The 19,385-nt window shown below is 45.1% G+C and overlaps 1 protein-coding gene across 1 annotated transcript; it reads left to right on the forward strand.

The window, feature by feature from the left end:
• Window positions 1-11,600: 11,600 nt before the first annotated feature.
• On the forward strand, window positions 11,601-12,545 carry LOC105862269 (olfactory receptor 2A12-like). Its single transcript, XM_012748454.2, has one exon. The coding sequence runs from the start codon at window positions 11,601-11,603 to the stop codon at window positions 12,543-12,545; it is 945 nt and encodes a 314-aa protein (XP_012603908.2).
• Window positions 12,546-19,385: the final 6,840 nt, after the last annotated feature.

Raw genomic sequence — 19,385 nt, forward strand, 5'->3', positions numbered from 1 at the left:
GCTCTGTCATTGAGGTGTTGAAGTCCTTGGAAATTATGATGCTACTGTTTATCTCTTTGCTTAGATCTAATAGGATTTGCTTTATGAATCTGGGAGCTCCTGTGTTAGGTACATATATATTTAGGATTATTATGTCTTCTTGTTGAATTACTCCCTTTAGCATTTATATAATGACCATCTTTGCCTTTTTTTTCTTTTTACCATTGTTGATTTAAAGTCAATTTTATTTTACATGAGAATGGCTACACCTGTCCTCTTTTGATTTCCATTTGTGTGGAATATTTTTCCCACCCCTTCACCTTGAGTCTGTGTGAATCCTTGAGGGTTAGATGTGTTTCCTAGAGACAGCAGATACTTAGGTTGTTTTTTTTCCCATCCATTCAGCTAGCCTATGCCTTTTACATGGGGCATTCAGACCATTCACACTGAGTGTTAGTATTGATATATGGGATGCTGTTCTATTCATACCTTATCGTTTTGTTTTCCCTGTTGTGCTATTATTTTATAAGAGCTTTAACTTTTGTGTGTTTTTACACTGGTGGGTATCTATTGTGCGGTTTCATGTATAATGCAGTTCTGAGTATTTTCTATAGGGCAAGTTGAGTAGTGACAAATTCTCTTAGTGTTTGCTTGTCTGGAAAAATCTTTATTTCTCCATCAATTATGCAACTTGGTCTTGCAGGATACAAAATTCTTAGATGGCAGTTTTTCTGTTTAAAAAGACTAAAAATGGGACTACAATTCCTTTTGGCTTGTAAGGTCTCTGCTAAGAAGTCTGCTCTTAGCCTGATGGGTTTTCCTTTTTAGGTTATTTGTTGCTTTTGTCTTTCTGCTTATAGAATTTTCTCCTTCATTTTAACTTTGGCCAAGTTGATGACTCTGTGTCTTGGACATGTCCTATTTGCTCTGAATCTTCCTGGTGTTCAATGACCATCTTGCATGTGAATATCTGAATTTCTGGGAATACCAGGGATGTTTTCCTTAATAATTCCCTCAAATAGATTTTCCATAATTTTTTGCTTTTTTCTTCTTTTCCTTCAGGGATACCTATAATTCATACATTAGTTAGCTTCACATAATCCCATATTTCTCTGAGTGGTTGTTTATTCTTTCCTATTCTCTTTTCTGCATCTTTGACTCAGTGGTTAGTTCAAGAGTCTTGTCTTCAAGCTCTGAGATTCTTTCTTTTTCTTGGTTTAGCTTTCTGTTGTATTTTGAAATACTCTAAAGCTCGAATACTCTTTCATTTCTTTAAATTCTATTGAATGCTTTCTTATGTTATCTGGCTCTTTAGCAACTTTTTCATGTTTTTTCATTGATGTCCTGAATATTTTTTTTTGGCTTCTTTTTGTTGGTTTTCAACTTTCTCTTCAATTCCATTTATTTTATTTGCCATCCATATTCTGTCTGAATTCCATTTCTGACATTTTGACAATTTCCTTTTAGTCGGGGTTCATCACTGTAGATCCATTTTGATCCCTTGGAGATGTCAAACTGTTTTGTTGTTTTATGTTACCAGCATTCTTTTGGTGGTTTTTCTCATGTGAATCCTCTTCCCTCAGCTCAGGGCTAATAGGTTTGTAGTGCACTTGTTCTACTTTGCTTGGCACTCCCCTACTTAGTGAGAAGAAGGAGCGGTCTCTAGATGATGCTTTTGTGTCCTACTCTGGAAGATTCACCTAGCAGGGGAGGGGTGGGTGCACTGAGAGTCTATAATGCAGCTGCTCTGTTTTGTCCCATTCCCCTGTGACTATCACAGTTCAAGCTAGTATTGGATGATCTTTGTACATAGTGGTGGGTTGTTGTCCAGGTCACTGTTGGAAGCTTAAGTTAGGGGCTGGACAAGAGGCCAGCATTGTGGGAGATTGTTATGCCCAGGTATCCCCACAGAGGTGACAGTGGCAGCTGGGTGTGGCTATCTAGGCAGTGGTGGTGGGTATTCAGGCTGTGGGCATTTGCTTCAACTAGGTCCAGGTGCAATGGTGGCTCAAAGCTGGTGGGTCCTGGTGGAGCATTGCACCACAGGGTGGTTCTCACCAGGTGGCCAGTCAGAATCATGGGGGTGGGACCATGGGCCCAGCGGCAGTGATGGAGCCCTGGGGCTGAAACCTTAGGGACTTATGGAAGCATTGAAGCCTCAGGATGTGGAGCCATGGGTCAAGTGAGCTTTGTGGGAAGAGCCTTAGGGCCGGAGGTCCTAAAGTGCTATGACTACAGGTGTGAACCATCTTGCCCGGCCGGGACAGCTCTTTCTTCACCTTCCCAGAGAAAAAAGCAGAAAAGGGAGCCTGGGGGCCAGAAGAAGGGCCCAGAGCCCGGAGGCAAGACAGCTAGGTTCTAGTCTCCCACACTAACCCCCCAAGTTCAGAGCCACTTTCCTTCTCTGGGCTTTAATTTTCACAGCTGTGAGAGTAGGAAGTTCGGTGTGTTGACCTTGAAGGCCTCTTCTGACTCAGAGAGCACTAAAGTGATCAAAAACAGTATCAGTGACTCCTTGGGCTTGGTCCATGACAAGTGCTCAGTAAGCATCTGTCATCATTATTACCATTGTCACCACCATCAACATTTGTGAAATGGGGACCATGACACCTCCCTCACAGGAGTGCTGAGAGGACCTCCTGAGAAAGCACACATGAAAGTGCCTCGGGAACTGTAAAGTTCAATGAGGATGTCCCAGAGGACCATTAAAATGATCTTAATCACAAGTATCATCACTACCTCCTGATGTTCCCTCAGTTTCTCTCCCTAGACACAGACCCAGTTTTCTGTGGTACCCATGCCACCTAATGAGAGCTGATTCCCACAAGGCTCCTCCTCAGAGGCATCCTTAGCCTGGGGCCAATTAGAGGGTCCCAGGTGGCTAGAGATGCCCCTACCCCTAGCAATCCGCTTCACTGGCCTGCCACCTGCTCTTTGAAGCCTGTGGGCCAACCTGGTTCAGAATTAGGCATCTAGATCCTGGCCCTCTCCCTCCTGCCGACTCCTGGGCTGGCCCCAGCTGCACCGGTGATCATGACCAGCTCCAGGGCCAGCAGGAGGGATTTCAGAGCTCAGGTGCAGCCATCCATTTAGACTCAGCCACTTAGGTGTGGGACACTGCAGATTCAGTCCTGGCCCAGGAGACCAGTTGCCAGGTTCTTGGGTTGGCTCTGCAATATTCCAGCTGCATGACCTTGGCCAAGTCCCTCACACCTTCTGGTCACAATTCACTTCTTGGAGAAATCTGTGGGTAGGAACATGCCTGGCATTATTTAAGTAATTCTATAATTTAAAAATGAGGGTGGCCCAAGTTTCTGTCTATGATCCTAGACTGCTTCTGGCCTAGGAAGTCACTGGACCTCCCTGGGCCTCAGCTTCCTCGTCTGTACAATGGAGAGAAAAATCCTGCCTGGACTAGCTCTTCAGAGCCTAGTGAGGGTCCGTGACATGTGTGAGAAGTGTTAGGGCCTTGCTCAAGGCCCCTCGAATGCCCTGTCTAAATCTGCATCATAACACTGTGGGAGGGCTAAGAGTCCTCCCCATTTAGAGACGTGGAAATGGAAGCTGCCTGAGAAGACACAGCCATGTGGGGAATTATGGACTGGGTGTGTGTCTGGGCTGTTTCACATATCAGCCATGTGACCGTGGCCTGTGGCTGATTAAAAAGGACCTCAGAGTCCAACAGGCTCATTCTACATAGTTGGGCAGGAAAAGGGACTAAGAGTCCTAGAAGGCCAGGACTCGTGCCAGGGTTTTCAACACATGAGGTCATTTAATTCCCCCAGTAACCCCTGAAGGGAGGGGGTTATTATTAGCATTTTAGAGAGGAGAAAACTGAGGCAAAATAAGAGAACAGGCGCTAAGGTTGATAGGTCTGGATCCAAATTCCAGCTCTGCACTTACAAGCTTACATGTGCCCTCCCTCCATGGTGCCTGAGCATCCGTGTGTGTGGCATGGGGACGATACTACTTACTGCTACATGCTGTTTGCCAGGACCTAGTTGGAGACCTGGTATACAGTAGGTGCTCCAGAGTGAACTCTCTAATACCATCAGAGAGGCTGAGTAACCTGCCCAAGGTATGGTCCTGGTGCAGAATGGAGGATTATGACTTGCTCAAGTGTGACTCAAACATGATCTAACTGTCAAGTTGGGGCACAGGGGTTTGGGAAGTAAGAGGGGAACCCAAATGGGGACCTCAGTTCTTGACCTTTCTGCAAGGTTATTGGGTCCTACTCTACTGCCCCCCAGGCTTGTATCCCCTGAGAAGGCTGGAACAAGAAATAGGTCCTTACCCCTCCCTCAGGGGCTCGTTTGCTCTTCCCAAAGGGCCTCTTCCTTGTAGGGCTCGTGTTGAAAACATTGGGGAGAATTCCATCTTGGCATGGCCACTGGGGACAGTGACAGTGGTGTCAGGAGGCAGAGGGATACCCCTTCCCCAGGTCTTCCAGGAAAGCGTGGCATGGACGCAGGACCAAGAAACCTGCGCATCTTGGCCGACTGGGAGGAGCCTGTGATGGCTGAGGCTCCGTGGTCTGCGTCCCAGGAGCAGAGGGGCAAGGCCTTCAGGAGCCAGGCTGGGCTGGCCAGGGTCAAAGAGCCACAGGGAGACAAGGCAGGCGGTTCAGGCCCTGTCCTTGCAGAAACCCAGGGCTTTTCTGCAGTCTGGGCTGCCTGGAATCTTGGCTCTCAGGACTCAGTTGCCTGGGAGGCTCCCTGTTTAGTCCCTTCCCTTAAGAGCAAGTGACAACCTCTCAGTGACTTGTTTCTGCAGATATGGAGGAGGGTAAGGTAACTACTGGGCTTGGGGCTGTGGGTGGGATCCCAGGCACCTGTGGGGGCTGGAGGTCAAAAGTAGCCTGGCCACCCAGTCCCCAGGTCCTCTCTGTACCTGCACCCCGACATCCCTTGATCCCCTTCCCCTCATTTCCCAATGTTCTTTCTTCACTTCTCCTTTCAATCCCCTCTCATGGCTTCCTCCTTCCTGGTCCCTCCCTGCTTCCTTGATTTATATAGTTGTACTGATGGCTCCTCTGTGTTAAGCCACATTCCAGACACTAGAAACAGGGAAATGAGTAACACAATTTCCTGAGCAGCCAAATCTCCAGCAGAGGCTAAGCGTGATATCCACGCAAGGACAATGGCGGTCCCCATCCCAGAGATGCCTTCAGCAATCACGGGGACCACCCGCACTCTCTCCAGGCCTGGGGCATCATCAATGAAGGCAGAGACTGCAGGGGGAGGGGGCAGAATTTAGAAAACTTTGTGTGACTAAGTGATGTCCCCAATCCCATGGAAATCAAGTTTGACTTGCAGAGAGCGGCTTTTACAAAGATTTACTAATCTCCAGAAGGGTGTTGATCTCCTACCTCTCCTGCATGGCTGTCCTCTGGCTTCCGCCACACCCCTGTGGCCCCCCACCTCCAAGCGTGGGAGCAGATGGAGGAAACTGTGTCATGACAGTTTGTGGCCCACTAGAGCCCTTGTCCTCAGAGGGCTCTGATGCTGTCTGGCGCGATGACCTTGCCTCTTCCTCTGAACTCCACAGCGGCCGCGATTCCGCAGCGTCCCCGCCAGACCTCATCAGCTGAGACGGATGCGCAGGTGGGGAACGCGCGTCCCTGCCCTGCCCCTCAGGCCCTGTTTGCTGGAGCAGGAGACGGCAGGGTTAAGAGTGGTCTCTGGAGCCAGATTCCCCCCGTTCCCCTCCCAGGTCCCCCACCCACCACGTCACCTGGACCAAACCGCTTGCCGTCTGCCTTAGTTTTGCGTCCGTGGAATAGAAGTCCTGGGACTTACCCAGTGTTTTGTGCGCATGCGGTAACGTTAGCGTAGCAGAGCCTGGCACGGGACACTGCTCGTTAGATATTAGCTATTAATATTAGTGAATTTGGTTATAAACGCCCCCTGTGTCCATACTTTGTTACAGATATTCTATCTCAATCAACAGGAGAGGAGAAAGTCTTTCCAAGTTCTTGGATCTGAAAATCAGTATCAGAGCCCCTGTCGGATTCCCAGGTGATGACTTGCCGGTGAGCACGCGTGTCTGAGATGCAGGAGTTTGGGAGTGGGAGGGGTGGGGCAGGCCAGGGGAGGCTGCCGGGATGAGCTGAGCCCCAACGTGGGCGAGGACTGGACATGCCACGGAGTGTGGGGGCTGCAGGGGCCCAGGTGGTGGCACTGCCATGCTGAGGACCCAGGCCAGGGCCCGAGGGTGTGAGAGAGGTAGCGACACCCAGGACACTGGGAGCACCTGTGTGGACATTATGCCTGTGTGTGGTATGGACAGGTACGTGGTGGACTGGCGGGGGGAAGGGGTGGCGCAGGGCAAGTGAACCCCGAGGATGGCTGGATGTCTCCTCTGTCCTCTGTCCCCACCAAAGGGAACCTCTGCCTGAATGTATCTCCATGTTTTATCCATTGTACTGTGGACCGACACTTGGGGGTAACATATTTTTACTAGTGTTTGGAACCTTTTTTGTGCATCTTTTCTTGAACATATGTATGTGCGTATGTGTGAGTATGTGGGAATCTAGGTAGGATAGAATTGCTGGGTAATGTGGTCTGTGTATGTTCAACTTTAGGAGATACTGCTAACCATTTTCTAAAGAGATTGTTCAAATTTACACTCCCATCACAGTGTGAGAAAGTTCTAGTTGTTCTGGACAACACTAGGTATATTTCATTTTAGTCTTTCTGATAGACATGTAGTGGGGCTACACTGTGGTCTTCATTTGCAATTATGAGATGACTTTTTCACTTGAGGAATGGTTATTTAGATAGTCTCTTCGTCAAGTGTCTTTGTAAATCTTTTGCCTATTAGTCTATTGGGCAGTCTGTTTACTTGCTGATGTTGTAAGAATTCTCTATTTATATAAATATAAATATAATATAAATATTCCAAGTTCTTCTTTGTAATACATTCTTGTTTATCATTTTTCTCTCTATGGTCAGAATTTTGATGTTCTATTTAAGGAATTTTTTGCTTACTTTGAGAGGATAAAGATATTTTTCTGTGTTTGATTCTAAACATTTGATTGCTTTACATTTACCATTTACATCTACAGTACATCTGAAATTTATTTCTGTGTAATATTTGAAGTGGGAGGAAACATTTATTTTTCTGTCTGAGTATCCCCATGGTCCCACAGCATTTATTGAAAAGATCATACTGCTTATATTATCCTGGATTAAGCTTTAGCCCATTATCCAAAGTGAGGCAACACAAGATCAGGAAAATGGGCTCCACATGCACTCGCCATCAAATTGGTACTGACTGATTAAAACTATGGTGCTCAAATGGTGGTAGTGTTCACCAGGGATGGGGGGGGTAGAGCCACATCTGAGGGATGTGGTGAGCATTGTGGAGGGGAAGGGCATACCTCTAATCCTTCCTAGGTTGAGGCAAGGATATAAAATGTAACCACAATGTCAAAAAAACAACAACCCAAAAACATTTATCGGGTATCAGGCAGGTGGGGGTGGGGAGGGGGTGGGTGTATACTTACATAATGAGTGCGATGCCCACCACCTGGAGGATGGACGCAGAAGCTCTGACTGGGGGGGGAGGGGTAGCAAAGACAATATATGTAACCTTAACAATATTTGTACCCCCATAATATGATGAAATAAAATAAAAAGAAAAAAGAAAAGATCATCTTTTCCCCATTGCCTTGTAGGATCAACTGTGTTATAAATCAAGTGACTATATAGGCATGGGTCTGTTCCTTAGGTGTACTCCATTCCATCGATCTCTTCGTTTATTCTTGTGCCAATGTCACACTCACTTATTTCCATTTTGTAGTAAGTCTGATATCTGTTAAGTCCTCCAATATTTTTTCCTTCAAGATTTCCATATAAATTTTGTAACTATGGTGTGAATTTCTGCAAAAACACAAAACAAAACTGCTGGTGCTTTGACTAGGATTATAATGAATCTATAAATCAACTTAACATCTTTACAATGTTACTTATTCATCCCATGAACATGGCATATCCCTCTATTTACTTGAGTCTTCCTAAATTTCTCTAAATATTGTTTTCCACATATTTTATTAGATTTATTTCCACATGCTTATTGTTTAAAATGTTATTGCATATTTTGGTGTGTCCAGTTGCTTATAATTTGTTTGTTTTCAGTTTCTTTTATATTGTCTACCTACATAATCATGTAGTCAGCAGATAATGACAGTTTTATTTCTTCCTTTCCAATCATTTGAACTTTTATTTCTTTCTGTTGATTTATTTCACCAGCTAGGACCACCAATACAATGGTTAATAGAAATGGTAATAGGAAGCATTTTGTTTCATTTCCATTGTTAGGGAATAAGTTAACAATATTTTACCATTTGGTATGATGTTTGCTATAGGTTGTTTCTTTCTTCTTTTACTGGAAATAATTTTTATCACACTAAGAAGGTTCTTGTCTCTTCCTAGTTTATTAAGAAGTTAATTTCTTTTTACTTTTTCTTTTTTTTTTTTTTTTGTTTTTTTTTTTTGAGACAGAGTCTCACTTTCTTGCCCAGGCTAGAGTGAGTGCCGTGGCATCAGCCTGGCTCACAGCAACCTCAATCTCCTGGGCTCAGCGATCCTACTGCCTCAGCCTCCCTAGTAGCTGGGACTACAGGCATGCGCCACCATGCCCGGCTAATTTTTTTTTTTGTATATATATTTTTAGTTGGTCAATTAATTTCTTTCTATATTTTGGTAGAGACGGGGTCTTGCTCAGGCTGGTTTTGAACTCCTGACCTCGAGCAATCCGCCCGCCTCGGCCTCCCAGAGTGCTAGGATTACAGGCGTGAGCCACCGCGCCCGGCCTCTTTTTACTTTTTCAAAGTATCCATCTTCATAGAAGGAGGTTAATTCCTAATAATAAATAATTGTTGAATTTTATCAAATACTTTTTCTGCATCTACTGAGAGATAGTCATATAATTTTCTTGCTTACTTCTACTGTATGGTGAATGACATTGATGATCAAGTGCTAAACCAACCTTGAATTCCCATAACAAACCCTATCTGATTGTGATGTATTCTCTTTTATACGTTGCTGAATTCAATTGCTGATATCTTGTTTAGTAGTTTTGCAACAATGCTTAAGAGAGTGACTGGTGTGTAAGTTTTCCTTCTTGTAATGTCCTTGTTATTTTTTGGCATCAAGTTTATGCAGGTCTTATAAAATGCATTGAGATGTTTTCACTTTTTTCATTCTTTGGAAGAGTTAGTATTTTTCCTTTCTTAAATATTGGAAGAATTCAACAGTTAAGTTATCTGGGAGTTTTCTTCCCATGAAGGTTTTAAATTATAGATTTATTTTTAAAAGAGATATTGGATTTCTCTGAATTTTATTTCTTCTTGTGTCAGTTTTGGTAATTTGTATTTTTTCAGACATTTGTTCATTTTATTTAAATTGTCAAATTTACCAGCATAAAGTTGTTTGTAATTATTTAAATTATCTTTTAAATGATAGTAGGACCTTCAGTAATGTTCTCTTTTTCATTGTTGATATTGTCACTTTGTTTCTTTTATCACTCTTGCTAAAAAACGAATCAATATTTATTATTTATAAGTATTTTAAAGAACCAATTTTTAGATTTGTTGAATTTTCTCTATTGCTAATTTAATTGCCATTTCATTGTTTTCTGCTCTTATCTTTGTTTCCTTCCTGTAACCTCTTTTTGGGTTTGATTTATAGTTGTTGTTTACTTTTTAGCTTCTTGAGATTGAAGTTTAGTTAATGAATTTTCAGCCCTTCATCTATGCCAGTATATACATTTAAGGCTATACATTTCCCAGCATTTCTTTGTTTGTCATGACTAATATTAATTAAGATTGGAAACTAGTTATTTTATGCACCATTCTTCAATTTGGATTTCTTTAATATTTCTTCATCATTAGATTCACGTTTTACATTTTTAGCTGAAATATAGATGGCGCATTCTTCTTAGTACTTCATATCTGGAGATACATTATGCCTATTTACTCCTTATTGGTGATATTAATTATGATCACTCATTTAAGATGTGGTTCAGTTTCTCCACTGTATATTTCCTATTATTTATTTTTGTAAATAATAAGTACTTTGCGGATAGATAGCTTCAAACTATGTAGATATTCTCTTCCTTATGGAACTGACTCTCCATAAATTTAGCATCTGTATCAGTCAGGATCCAGTCAGGAGACAGAACATACTAGTAATTTGAACAGAGAAAATTCAATATAACATATTGTGAATTGTCCAGGCACAGTGGCTCACGGCTATAACCCCAGCAGTTTGGAAGGCAGAGATGGGAAAATCGGTTTAGGCCAGGAACTCTAGACGAATTATTGATTAGTAAAAGGTGAGTACCAAAAGTTTGAAAGAGAACTTTAAGAGATGCAGAAATAGGAAGTAAGAAAAAAAATAGAAAGAAAAGAAAAAGAAGTTAGTGTGAGATTTAGACTTTTTCAGAGAGGGCGTGACTCACAGGCAGGCATGGCCCACTACTGGGCACAGGGCAGAGTTTGCACTGAAGTGGCCTCTGTGTGAGGAAAGTACTGCCTGAGAGTGTGGCCAGGGCTGGTCTCTGGAAATGGCTGCAGGGCAGGGAAGCATGTGGCTGAATGTGGGGCCGGAGCTGCCATGGAAGCAGCCTGCAAGAGCTCCCGGGAATGCAGCCACTAGGTGGGGACAGTGCGGCTAGTGTGGGTCCACTGGGGTCAGGTGAAGTGAGTGCTGCTGGCCCTTCCACACACCAGTCCACTCCTCGCAAGCTGAATGAGGAAGGAGAAGTGAAGCTGGAAGCAGCAGTACCTTCCCTAACCCTAACCCTAACCCTAACCCTAACCCTAGCCCTAGCCCTAACCATAACTCTCACACGACAGTGCTCACCATTGCTTTCTGTTCACCAAGCCTCCCAGCGCACCTGCTGGCAACGGGGCAGTGTTTACAAGGTGTGAGGAGAGGCGTAGGGCACATCCACACCAATGTTTCTAAGGGGGAGGGAAACTCCATCTCTAAGAGGTTTGGGGGCTGGGGCTGATGTGGTGTGAACTCATTGTTGCTAGACATGTGAGTGCCCAGTTTTCTACCGAGGCGTGAGGAGTTGAGTGGGAGATTGTACTGGAACATTTTATGTGTCATGTTACTGCTTTTTGAGGCATTGCATCAGATGCTTCATATACTTTGCTTCTGCTCCTCATAAACATCCCGAGAGGTGGCTATTATTAGCCACATTTTACAGACTGAGAAGACCGAGGCTCAGAGAGGTTCAGTACCTCCTTTAAGATAACAGAGCAAATGAGTGTGGGGCCACGGAAAATCCCAGCCCGTCTGCTTGCTCAGCTGGCATTCTTGCCAGGCTACTATAGCTTAGCTCAGGCGTCCTCAAACTACAGCCCGCCGGCCACATGCGGCCTGCCAAGGACATTTCTCTGGCCTGCCGGGTGTTTTTGCCACCACTGCCAGTCCTGCTTAAGCCGACTGGTCCCAAGCCCACAGTGCGCATGTGTGGAATGTGCGGCACACTCTCCAACGGCCCTCCAACAGTCTGAGGGACAGTGAACTGGCCCCCTGTTTAAAAAGTTTGAGAAACCCTGCCTTAGATGAACTTTACTCAAGTGTGACTTTCCTGCAGGTCCCGCCATGTGGATGCTTCCAGGGCAGAACGAGAGCTGGGTTTCTGAGTTTATACTGCTTGGCTTCTCCAGGGACCCCACAACCAACAGGACCCTCTTCGTTGCCTTCCTTCTCCTGTACCTGAGCTCAGTCCTGGGCAATGGGCTCATTATCATCTTGATCCTCCTGGTCACACACCTCCACACGCCCATGTACTTCTTCCTGTGTGTCCTGTCCCTCATCGATGTGGCCTACATCACTACCACTGTGCCCCAGATGCTGGTCCATCTTCTCACTCGCTCTCAGACCATCACCTTTGCTGGCTGCTGGCTGCAGATGTACATGTTTGGTGCCCTGGGCCTGACTGAGGGCACCTTCTTTGTAGTCATGGCTTATGATCGATATGTGGCCATTTGCCACCCACTGCGTTATACTGTCATCCTCAGTTGGGGCCTGTGCACATGGCTGGCAGCTGGGACATTGGCCTGTGGTTTCTTCTTCTCTCTGATCCACACCTTCTTCACCATGAGGCTACCCTATTGTGGGCCAAACGTGGTCAACCACTACTTCTGTGAAGGCCCCTCGGTACGGAGCTTGGCTTGCATGGACACTCACCTCATTGAGATGGTGGACCTGGTCATCGGTGTCTTTCTGGATGTTTCCCCACTGTCTGTCATTGTGGCCTCCTATGTTCATATTGCCCTGGCCATCCTCAAGATCAAGTCCATTCGGGGCCGCTGCAAGGCTTTCTCCACCTGTGCCTCCCACCTGACCATGGTCACATTCTTCTATGGTCCAGCCACTTACATCTACCTGAGGCCCAATTCCAGCTATTCCTCTGAGCGAGACAAGCTGATCTCACTCTTTTACAATGTCTTCACTGCCCTCTTCAACCCTGTGGTCTACAGTCTCAGGAACAAGGACATTAAGGAGGCATTTCTTAGAGTGATGGGTCATGGTAGGGTGGCCTAGTGAACTGGGAGCCAGCAGAGGCCTGGGGCAGAATGTCCAATGATGAAGAAGGGAAAACCATGCGTATGTAACCAGCATTGTGCATTTGAACCAAGACAGTACTTGGTCAGTGGCACAAACGTACATGAAACCAACATGGCTGTCTTGATCAGGTTGCCACTTTGTGGTGCAGTAACAAGCCCATAGCATCAGTAACTCGCAGCAGCCAAAGTTCATTATTGCTCATGTTCTCTGTTAGTTACAGACTGGCGGTGGCCTTCTGCAGTCTCAGAAACACCCTGAAGGAGAAGTCCTTATCTGGAACATGCCATTCTTTTGATAGAGGAACGGACCCTCAGCTAAAACACAAGATGACTCCTAAGGTTTCTCAGAATTGAAACACATCTGTTTGTTCACATGCTGTTGGCCAAAGCCAGCTGTATGGTCAAGCCAAGGGCAAAGAGACAGGAAGTATTTTCTCTCACAGAGAAGTAGTGCAAGTCACAGGGCAACAAGCAGGCATGTGTAATTGCTCTACGGGGAAGGAGCAAATAATAAATATAATTTACCATAGTGTCACAGGACCCAGTAGGATACATGTAACCAACATGAAACATGGTAAGTGTAAGTGACCTGGTACATGGGAACAGCAGAGGGCCAACGTGATGTAAGCACAGCACTACATGTATATTACATCTGTTGCCAACATTGGAAATAAAGCCAGTGGTATGTGGAACCTGTAAAGCCCACGGATCTGACTTGGCGCTCAGAATCGACACGGCTCATGGGGTCATGTGGTGTCCTCTGCGTGTGCTGTGGAAGGACACGGGACTTGATGTCAAGTGACCTGTGTTCTAGTCCCAACCGTGGTAACTTGCTGTGTGTGACTTTGAGTAATTTGTCTCCTCTCTCTGGATCTCACTTTATTCATCTATAAAATTCACACCTTGAATTTAATGGTCTCCAAAGCCTCTTGTGACTCTGAAATTCTCTGCCACACTAGGTGGAGTGGGTGTGTACAAAACTGCAATGCGATAAATGTGTGACTGTCCTCTGTGGACCATAGCAGGATAAGGGAGCCAAAGGAGGGTAAGAGCTGCTACTGTCTGTAAACCACTGTGGGGAGGACACATAGCAGTGACTTTTACTCTTTTAAGGGACTTAAATGACATATTGGGCTTTCTAGTAATTCTAGCGTGGGCCTCAGAGTCAGTGTGGACATACAGGTTTCTTTCAGGTCTCATTGGAGGCCCAGAGGTCTCAGGGATGAGTCAGTTCAGTTCCACTATTTCCTGAGATTCCACTGTGGTCCCTCTAGGATCAGGCCCTCTGGAAACCAAGAGGGATATATGGAGAGATTTACAGTTGTGAAGTTATAATACCCCAACTCAAGGAGGTGCTACAGTGACCTGTGGGGACCAGCGACCTCCTGGGAGTGAGGTTCTCTGAGAGGGCGGTAGACTTGAAGGACCAGGTTATACCTGACCCCATTTCCATCCACGGCTGTGAATGTCAGAACTTTGTAAGCTCTCCAGAGGTTGGAGTCAGGGAGAGAGAGGTTGCTGTAGGCTGTGTCACCCCTGAATTGTGTCTCCACAATATTAATGTGCTTAAAGCCCAACCTCTAATGTGATTATATATGGACTAAAGTATTAATTCAGCTTAAATGAGGCCATAGAGGTGGGGCCCTTATCCAAAAAAATGCATGTCCTGATACGAAGACACACCAGAGAAGTTTCTCTCTCATAGCAGAAGGCAGCCGACTGTGAGTGCCAAGGAGAGCCCTCCCCAGAACCCGACCCTGCTGGTGTCCTGATCTCAGACTTCCAGCCTCCAGAACTATGAGAAATTTCAGGTGTTTAAGCCATCTACTTATGGTATTCTGTTATGGTAGTCTGAGATGCCAAGGGAAACCCCAAAAAGATTAGTATCATTTCTCCCAGAAGTGGAATGAAAGCTTAAAATAGAAATCAAGTTCAGTAACTGAACAGTGAAGCCATAGAACTCTTAAGGAACAGAGATCTGTGACAGAAAAAAAAAATTGGAGGCCTGAAACCTACTTACTAAAAGTGGATAAGAAAGGTTTTGAGACCAAGGAATTAAGATTTAGCTTATACCTGAGTATAGGAAGGAGCCAGCCATGGAAGAGCTGGGAGAAGGGAATTTCAGGCAAAGGGTGCACCAGGCACAAAGGGCCTAAGTTAGGAAAGGACTCTGCCTTGTTTGAAAGCTGGAGGAAAGTTCATGTGGTCACAATAACGTGAGCAGGAGAGGAAGAGATAATGTCAGACAGTTAGTCCAAGGCCAGGTCCCTAAGAGCCTTGTAAGAGTGTTTACTTCATGCCTAGTACAATGCAAGTGCTTAAATCCTGGCTGGGAAAGTGGTGCGGTTCTAGGGATGACAACCTCCAGTGTGGGCGACTTCAGCAGGGAGTGACTGGGAAGGGGCAGGAGAAAAGGGGTGAGAGTGTCAGGGGGCTCATAGTGGGGAGTGAGAATAAGAACCTCCCTTTTATGGAGCTGCAGGGGATGTGGAGTCCCCAGGAAGAGTTCCGGGTCAGGGGTGCTAGGAGGCGGTGTTTGCTGGTTATGCTGCTGGAGTACAGAGGACAAAGGAGGGAGGATTGGGGAAAGGAGTGGAGGCTGGGCCAACGGGGGCATGAATAGAGTGATCAGTAAGAAATGGGGGTCTAGAGTGATGAATGACTAGGGACTTCTGCATTCATCTCTACTACTGTGTGCAAAGGTGGCATTGGTGGTGTGGTCCTGAAACATTTACTCAGAAGCGGCGTAATAGGGTTGGTCTCTGCAGGCGATTAGGGTGGGTGGAGCAGCTGCACCAGTGGGCTCCGGGCGCTGCTATGAGAAAGTTCAATACTTCCAGAGCTTCGGTTCTGGGCTCTTTGGGACCTGACCTTCACGTAACTCTGTAATACGATGTCCACCTTTCCTTCTCAGCAGCTCAGAAGCCTTCAGAGGGCATCAGTCATAAGGTGAAGGGCCCCATGGCTGTTGGGGTGGTCCCTCCTCCACCTGGGGACAAGGTAGGAGGATTTGCGGGTGGGTGGAGGGGCCTTGCCAATCTATGAGAGCTTCGTGCTTCTGGTTTATTGGGCAAGAGGGCTAGTTGGATAATGGTGGAAGGGTCTTCCTAGCTCTTGAAGTTCTGTCTGGAAGGTGGAGTGGCTACCTGGTAGTTCTTTTATCGCTACATAGTCATGGAACAGCATGGAGGAGAGGTGAGTCTTGTGGCTGAAGTGTGATGGGCTTTTATCTGTCTCTCTCCTAGGACAGATTGTATTAGAGCTTGAAAGTCAGGAGGATATGAAATCTTATCTTGAAGATTAGGAATGATTTGTTTTGTTAAGCACCAAGGGCAAGGGATGAGGTGGAAGAGATGTGGCTATACAGTATTTTTAGAAGAATTGCTCTGGGGACCTGATGGGGGTTGGATGGAACACAAGCACTTAATGAGGGACCTGGCCTGATATGTGAAGGGGTAGACTTGGAAGGTGACATTGAGCATGAAAGACACAAGGAGGAGAGAAGCGATAGCACTGGAGGGCATGGCTGTGCTGTGGGAAGAGAGGAATTGAGGGAGGTATCAAGGTTTTAAGCCAGCCCTGCCATTGCCTCTGCTTCCCCACAGTTCACTGATGGGGCAATGACTGTCACCCAGTGATGCCCAGCACTGCTGAAGGAAGACACAGTTCTGTCTTTGTAGGATGTGCAATGCCCAAACCAGCCCAGCTAATAGGAAATAGATATGTACTTAGGCATGAGTTTTAAAAATTACTGTTATTAAAGAAATTCTCTATTTATTTGGGGCTCTGTGACTTTTTTTTGTTTCTCTCCCCGTGTTTCCTTGAACAAAGAAAATGGGTGCAGAGTAAGTTGTAGCTGCCTAAGTCTGGTGGGGCACAGGTCTGCCTTTTGGGGAAGGCAGTCTGGTACTAAGACTGAAATGCCTGCCTCTCCAAATTCTGTTCCTTTTGGTACCGTTTAATCACTAATGACCTCAAAGTCTCATCAATAGCAGATTGGTAAGAGTATTCTACCATTTATTAGCTGTTTGTCTTTTTGCAAGAAACTTCTCCAAGTCTCAGTTTTCTCAAGAATGGGTTATGTAAACAATTTGCTATAGGTTAAATATTTGTGTCCTCCCAAAATTCTTATGTGGAAACCGAATCCCCAATGTGATGACATTTGGGAGATCAGGTCTTAGGAAGTGATTAGGTCATGATGGCAGAGCCCTTTCCACTGTGTTCAGTTACAGTGAGAAGACATCCATCTATGAAGAAGGTGGGCCTTAACCAGAACCTGACCACACTGGCATCCTGATCTTTCCAGTCTACAGAACAGTGAGAAGTACATTTATGTTGTTTATAAGCCACACAGTTTACTATATTTTGTTATAGCAGCCTGAACAGACTAAGACAATAACTACCTCACAACAAGATTGGAAGGTTGGTACAAGGAAGTTTGGGGAGTGAGGGAAACATGTGGATGACCTCTCAGAAGGGGCACAGACTGTGTCCCATGCAAGTATCCACAAAAGGGCATCCACCACGGAGGAGATTCAAATCGGGTGGTGTCTTAGGCCATTTGCATTATTGTAAAGGCATACCTCAGGCTGGGTAATTTATAAAGAAGAGAGGGTTATTTGGCTTATGGTTCTTCAGGCTGAAGAAGAAGCATATGGCACCGGCATCTGCTTCTGATGAGGGCTTCAGGGAGCTCATGATAGAAGGCGAAGGGGAGCTGGTGTGTGCAGAGATCATATGGCAAGAGAGGAAGTGAGGTGGGGTGTGCTGGACTCTTTTCAAGAACCAGTCTCTGGGAAACTAAGAGTGAGAACTCATGTGCTCCCATGACTGGCACCAAGCTATTCATGAGTGATCTGCTCCAACAATCCAAATATCTCTCACCAGGCCCCACCTCCAACATTGGGGATCAAATTTCAACATGAGACTTGGCTGGGACAAATAAACCATGTGCAAACCATAGCAGATGGATTACATGATGCACTTTGTGCATGTCAGTCAGCACCATCCCAGCCACTCAAGTTGTTCAGTGGGCTATGCAAATGGCATTTTGCACATTTTTTGAGCAAAATGGCCATGGTGGCAGGGATGGAGGATATACAGGTGCACATCTTGGACTTCCCCTTACCAACGCTGAGCTGGCTACCGCTACTGTTGAGTATCTAATCTGCAAGCAGCAGAGACCAACATTGAGTTTTCAATATGGCACCATGCCCCAGGGAAACCAGCCTGCCACCTGTGGCTGTTTATGTTGGACCTCTTTCTTCATGGAGGGACAAAGATTTGTCCTCACTGGAATAGATACATATTCTAGATATGAATTTTCTTTCCCTGCCTGAAAAGCTTTTATTAGCATCACCTTCTGTAGACTCACAAGGTGTATTATCCACTGTCGTAGCACTCCGCACAACATTATGTTGGATCAAGAAACTCATTTCACAGGGAAAGAGCTGCAGCTATGGTCCCATGCCCATGGAATCAACTGGTTTTAGCACATACTCCACCACCCGGAAGCAGCTGGCCTAATCAAAAGGTGGAATGGCTTATGAAAGGATGAGAGAACAGGGCTTTATCATATAGGACACAGCTTATGCTTTGAATCAGAGACCATTGTTAGTGTTGTTTCTCAGATAGCCAGAATACATGGGTCCCAGAATCAAGAGGTAAAAGTTTGAGTGGTCCCTCTCCCTATTATACCTGATAACTCACATAATATTTTCTTTCTTTCTTTTATTAATTCAGGATATTATGGGGGTACAAACATTTTGGTTACATGTAATGCATTTGCCTTGCCCAAGCCAGGGCTATAAGTGTGCCCTTCCCCCATACAGTGTGCTCCACTTTCATTAGTTGTGGGTTTACCCCCCACACCTGACCAGCACCTAATGAGTATTACTAACATGTGAACACCTTAGCATTCATCAGTTAGTAGCAATTTGATGGCGAGTACACGTGGTGCTTGTTTTTCCACCCTTGTGATACCTCACTTTGAAGGATGGGCTCAATCTCCATCCAGGGTAACATAAGAGGTGCTAGTTCACCATTGTGTTTTGTGGCTGAGTAGTATTCCATGGTGTACATATACCACATTTTATTAACCTACTAATGTATTGATGGGCACTTGGGTTGTTTCCACATCTTTGCAATTATAAATTGTGCTGCCCTAAACATTCAAGTGCAGATGTCTTTATTATAGAATGTCTTTTTTTCCTTTGGGTAGATGCCTAGTAGTGGGATTGCTGGATCAAATAGTATTTCTATTTTTAGCTCTTTGAGGTATCTTGAAATTACTTTCCACAAGGGTTGTACTAATTTGCAGTCTCACCAGCAGTGTAAGAGTGTTCCAATCTCTCCACATATACACCAGCATTTGTTGTTTTGCGACTTTTTGATAAAGGCCATTCTCATTGGAGTTAGGTGATATCTCATTGTGGTTTTGATGTGCATTTCCCTAATAAGTAGAGATGTTGAGCACTCTTTTATATGTTTGATGGCCATTATTCTGTCTTCTTTTGAAAAGTTTCTGTTCACATCTTTTGCCGATTTATTGATGTGTTTTTTATTTTTTCTTGCTGATTTTCTTAAGTTCTATATAGATTCTTGTTATCAGCCCTTTATCGGATGTGTAGAATGCAAATATTTTCTCCCATTCTGTAGGTTGTCTACTTGCTGTAATGATAGTTTCATGGCTGTGCAGAAGCTTTTTAATTTGATCAGGTCACATTTGTTTATTTTTGTTGCTTCTGTGATTGCTTTGGGGGACTTCTCCATAAATTCTTTGCCTAGGCCAATGTCTAAAAGAGTCTTCCCAACATTT

The sequence above is a fragment of the Microcebus murinus genome, chromosome 2, assembly GCF_040939455.1.
Source record: "Microcebus murinus isolate Inina chromosome 2, M.murinus_Inina_mat1.0, whole genome shotgun sequence".
NCBI classification, from domain to species: domain Eukaryota; kingdom Metazoa; phylum Chordata; class Mammalia; order Primates; family Cheirogaleidae; genus Microcebus; species Microcebus murinus.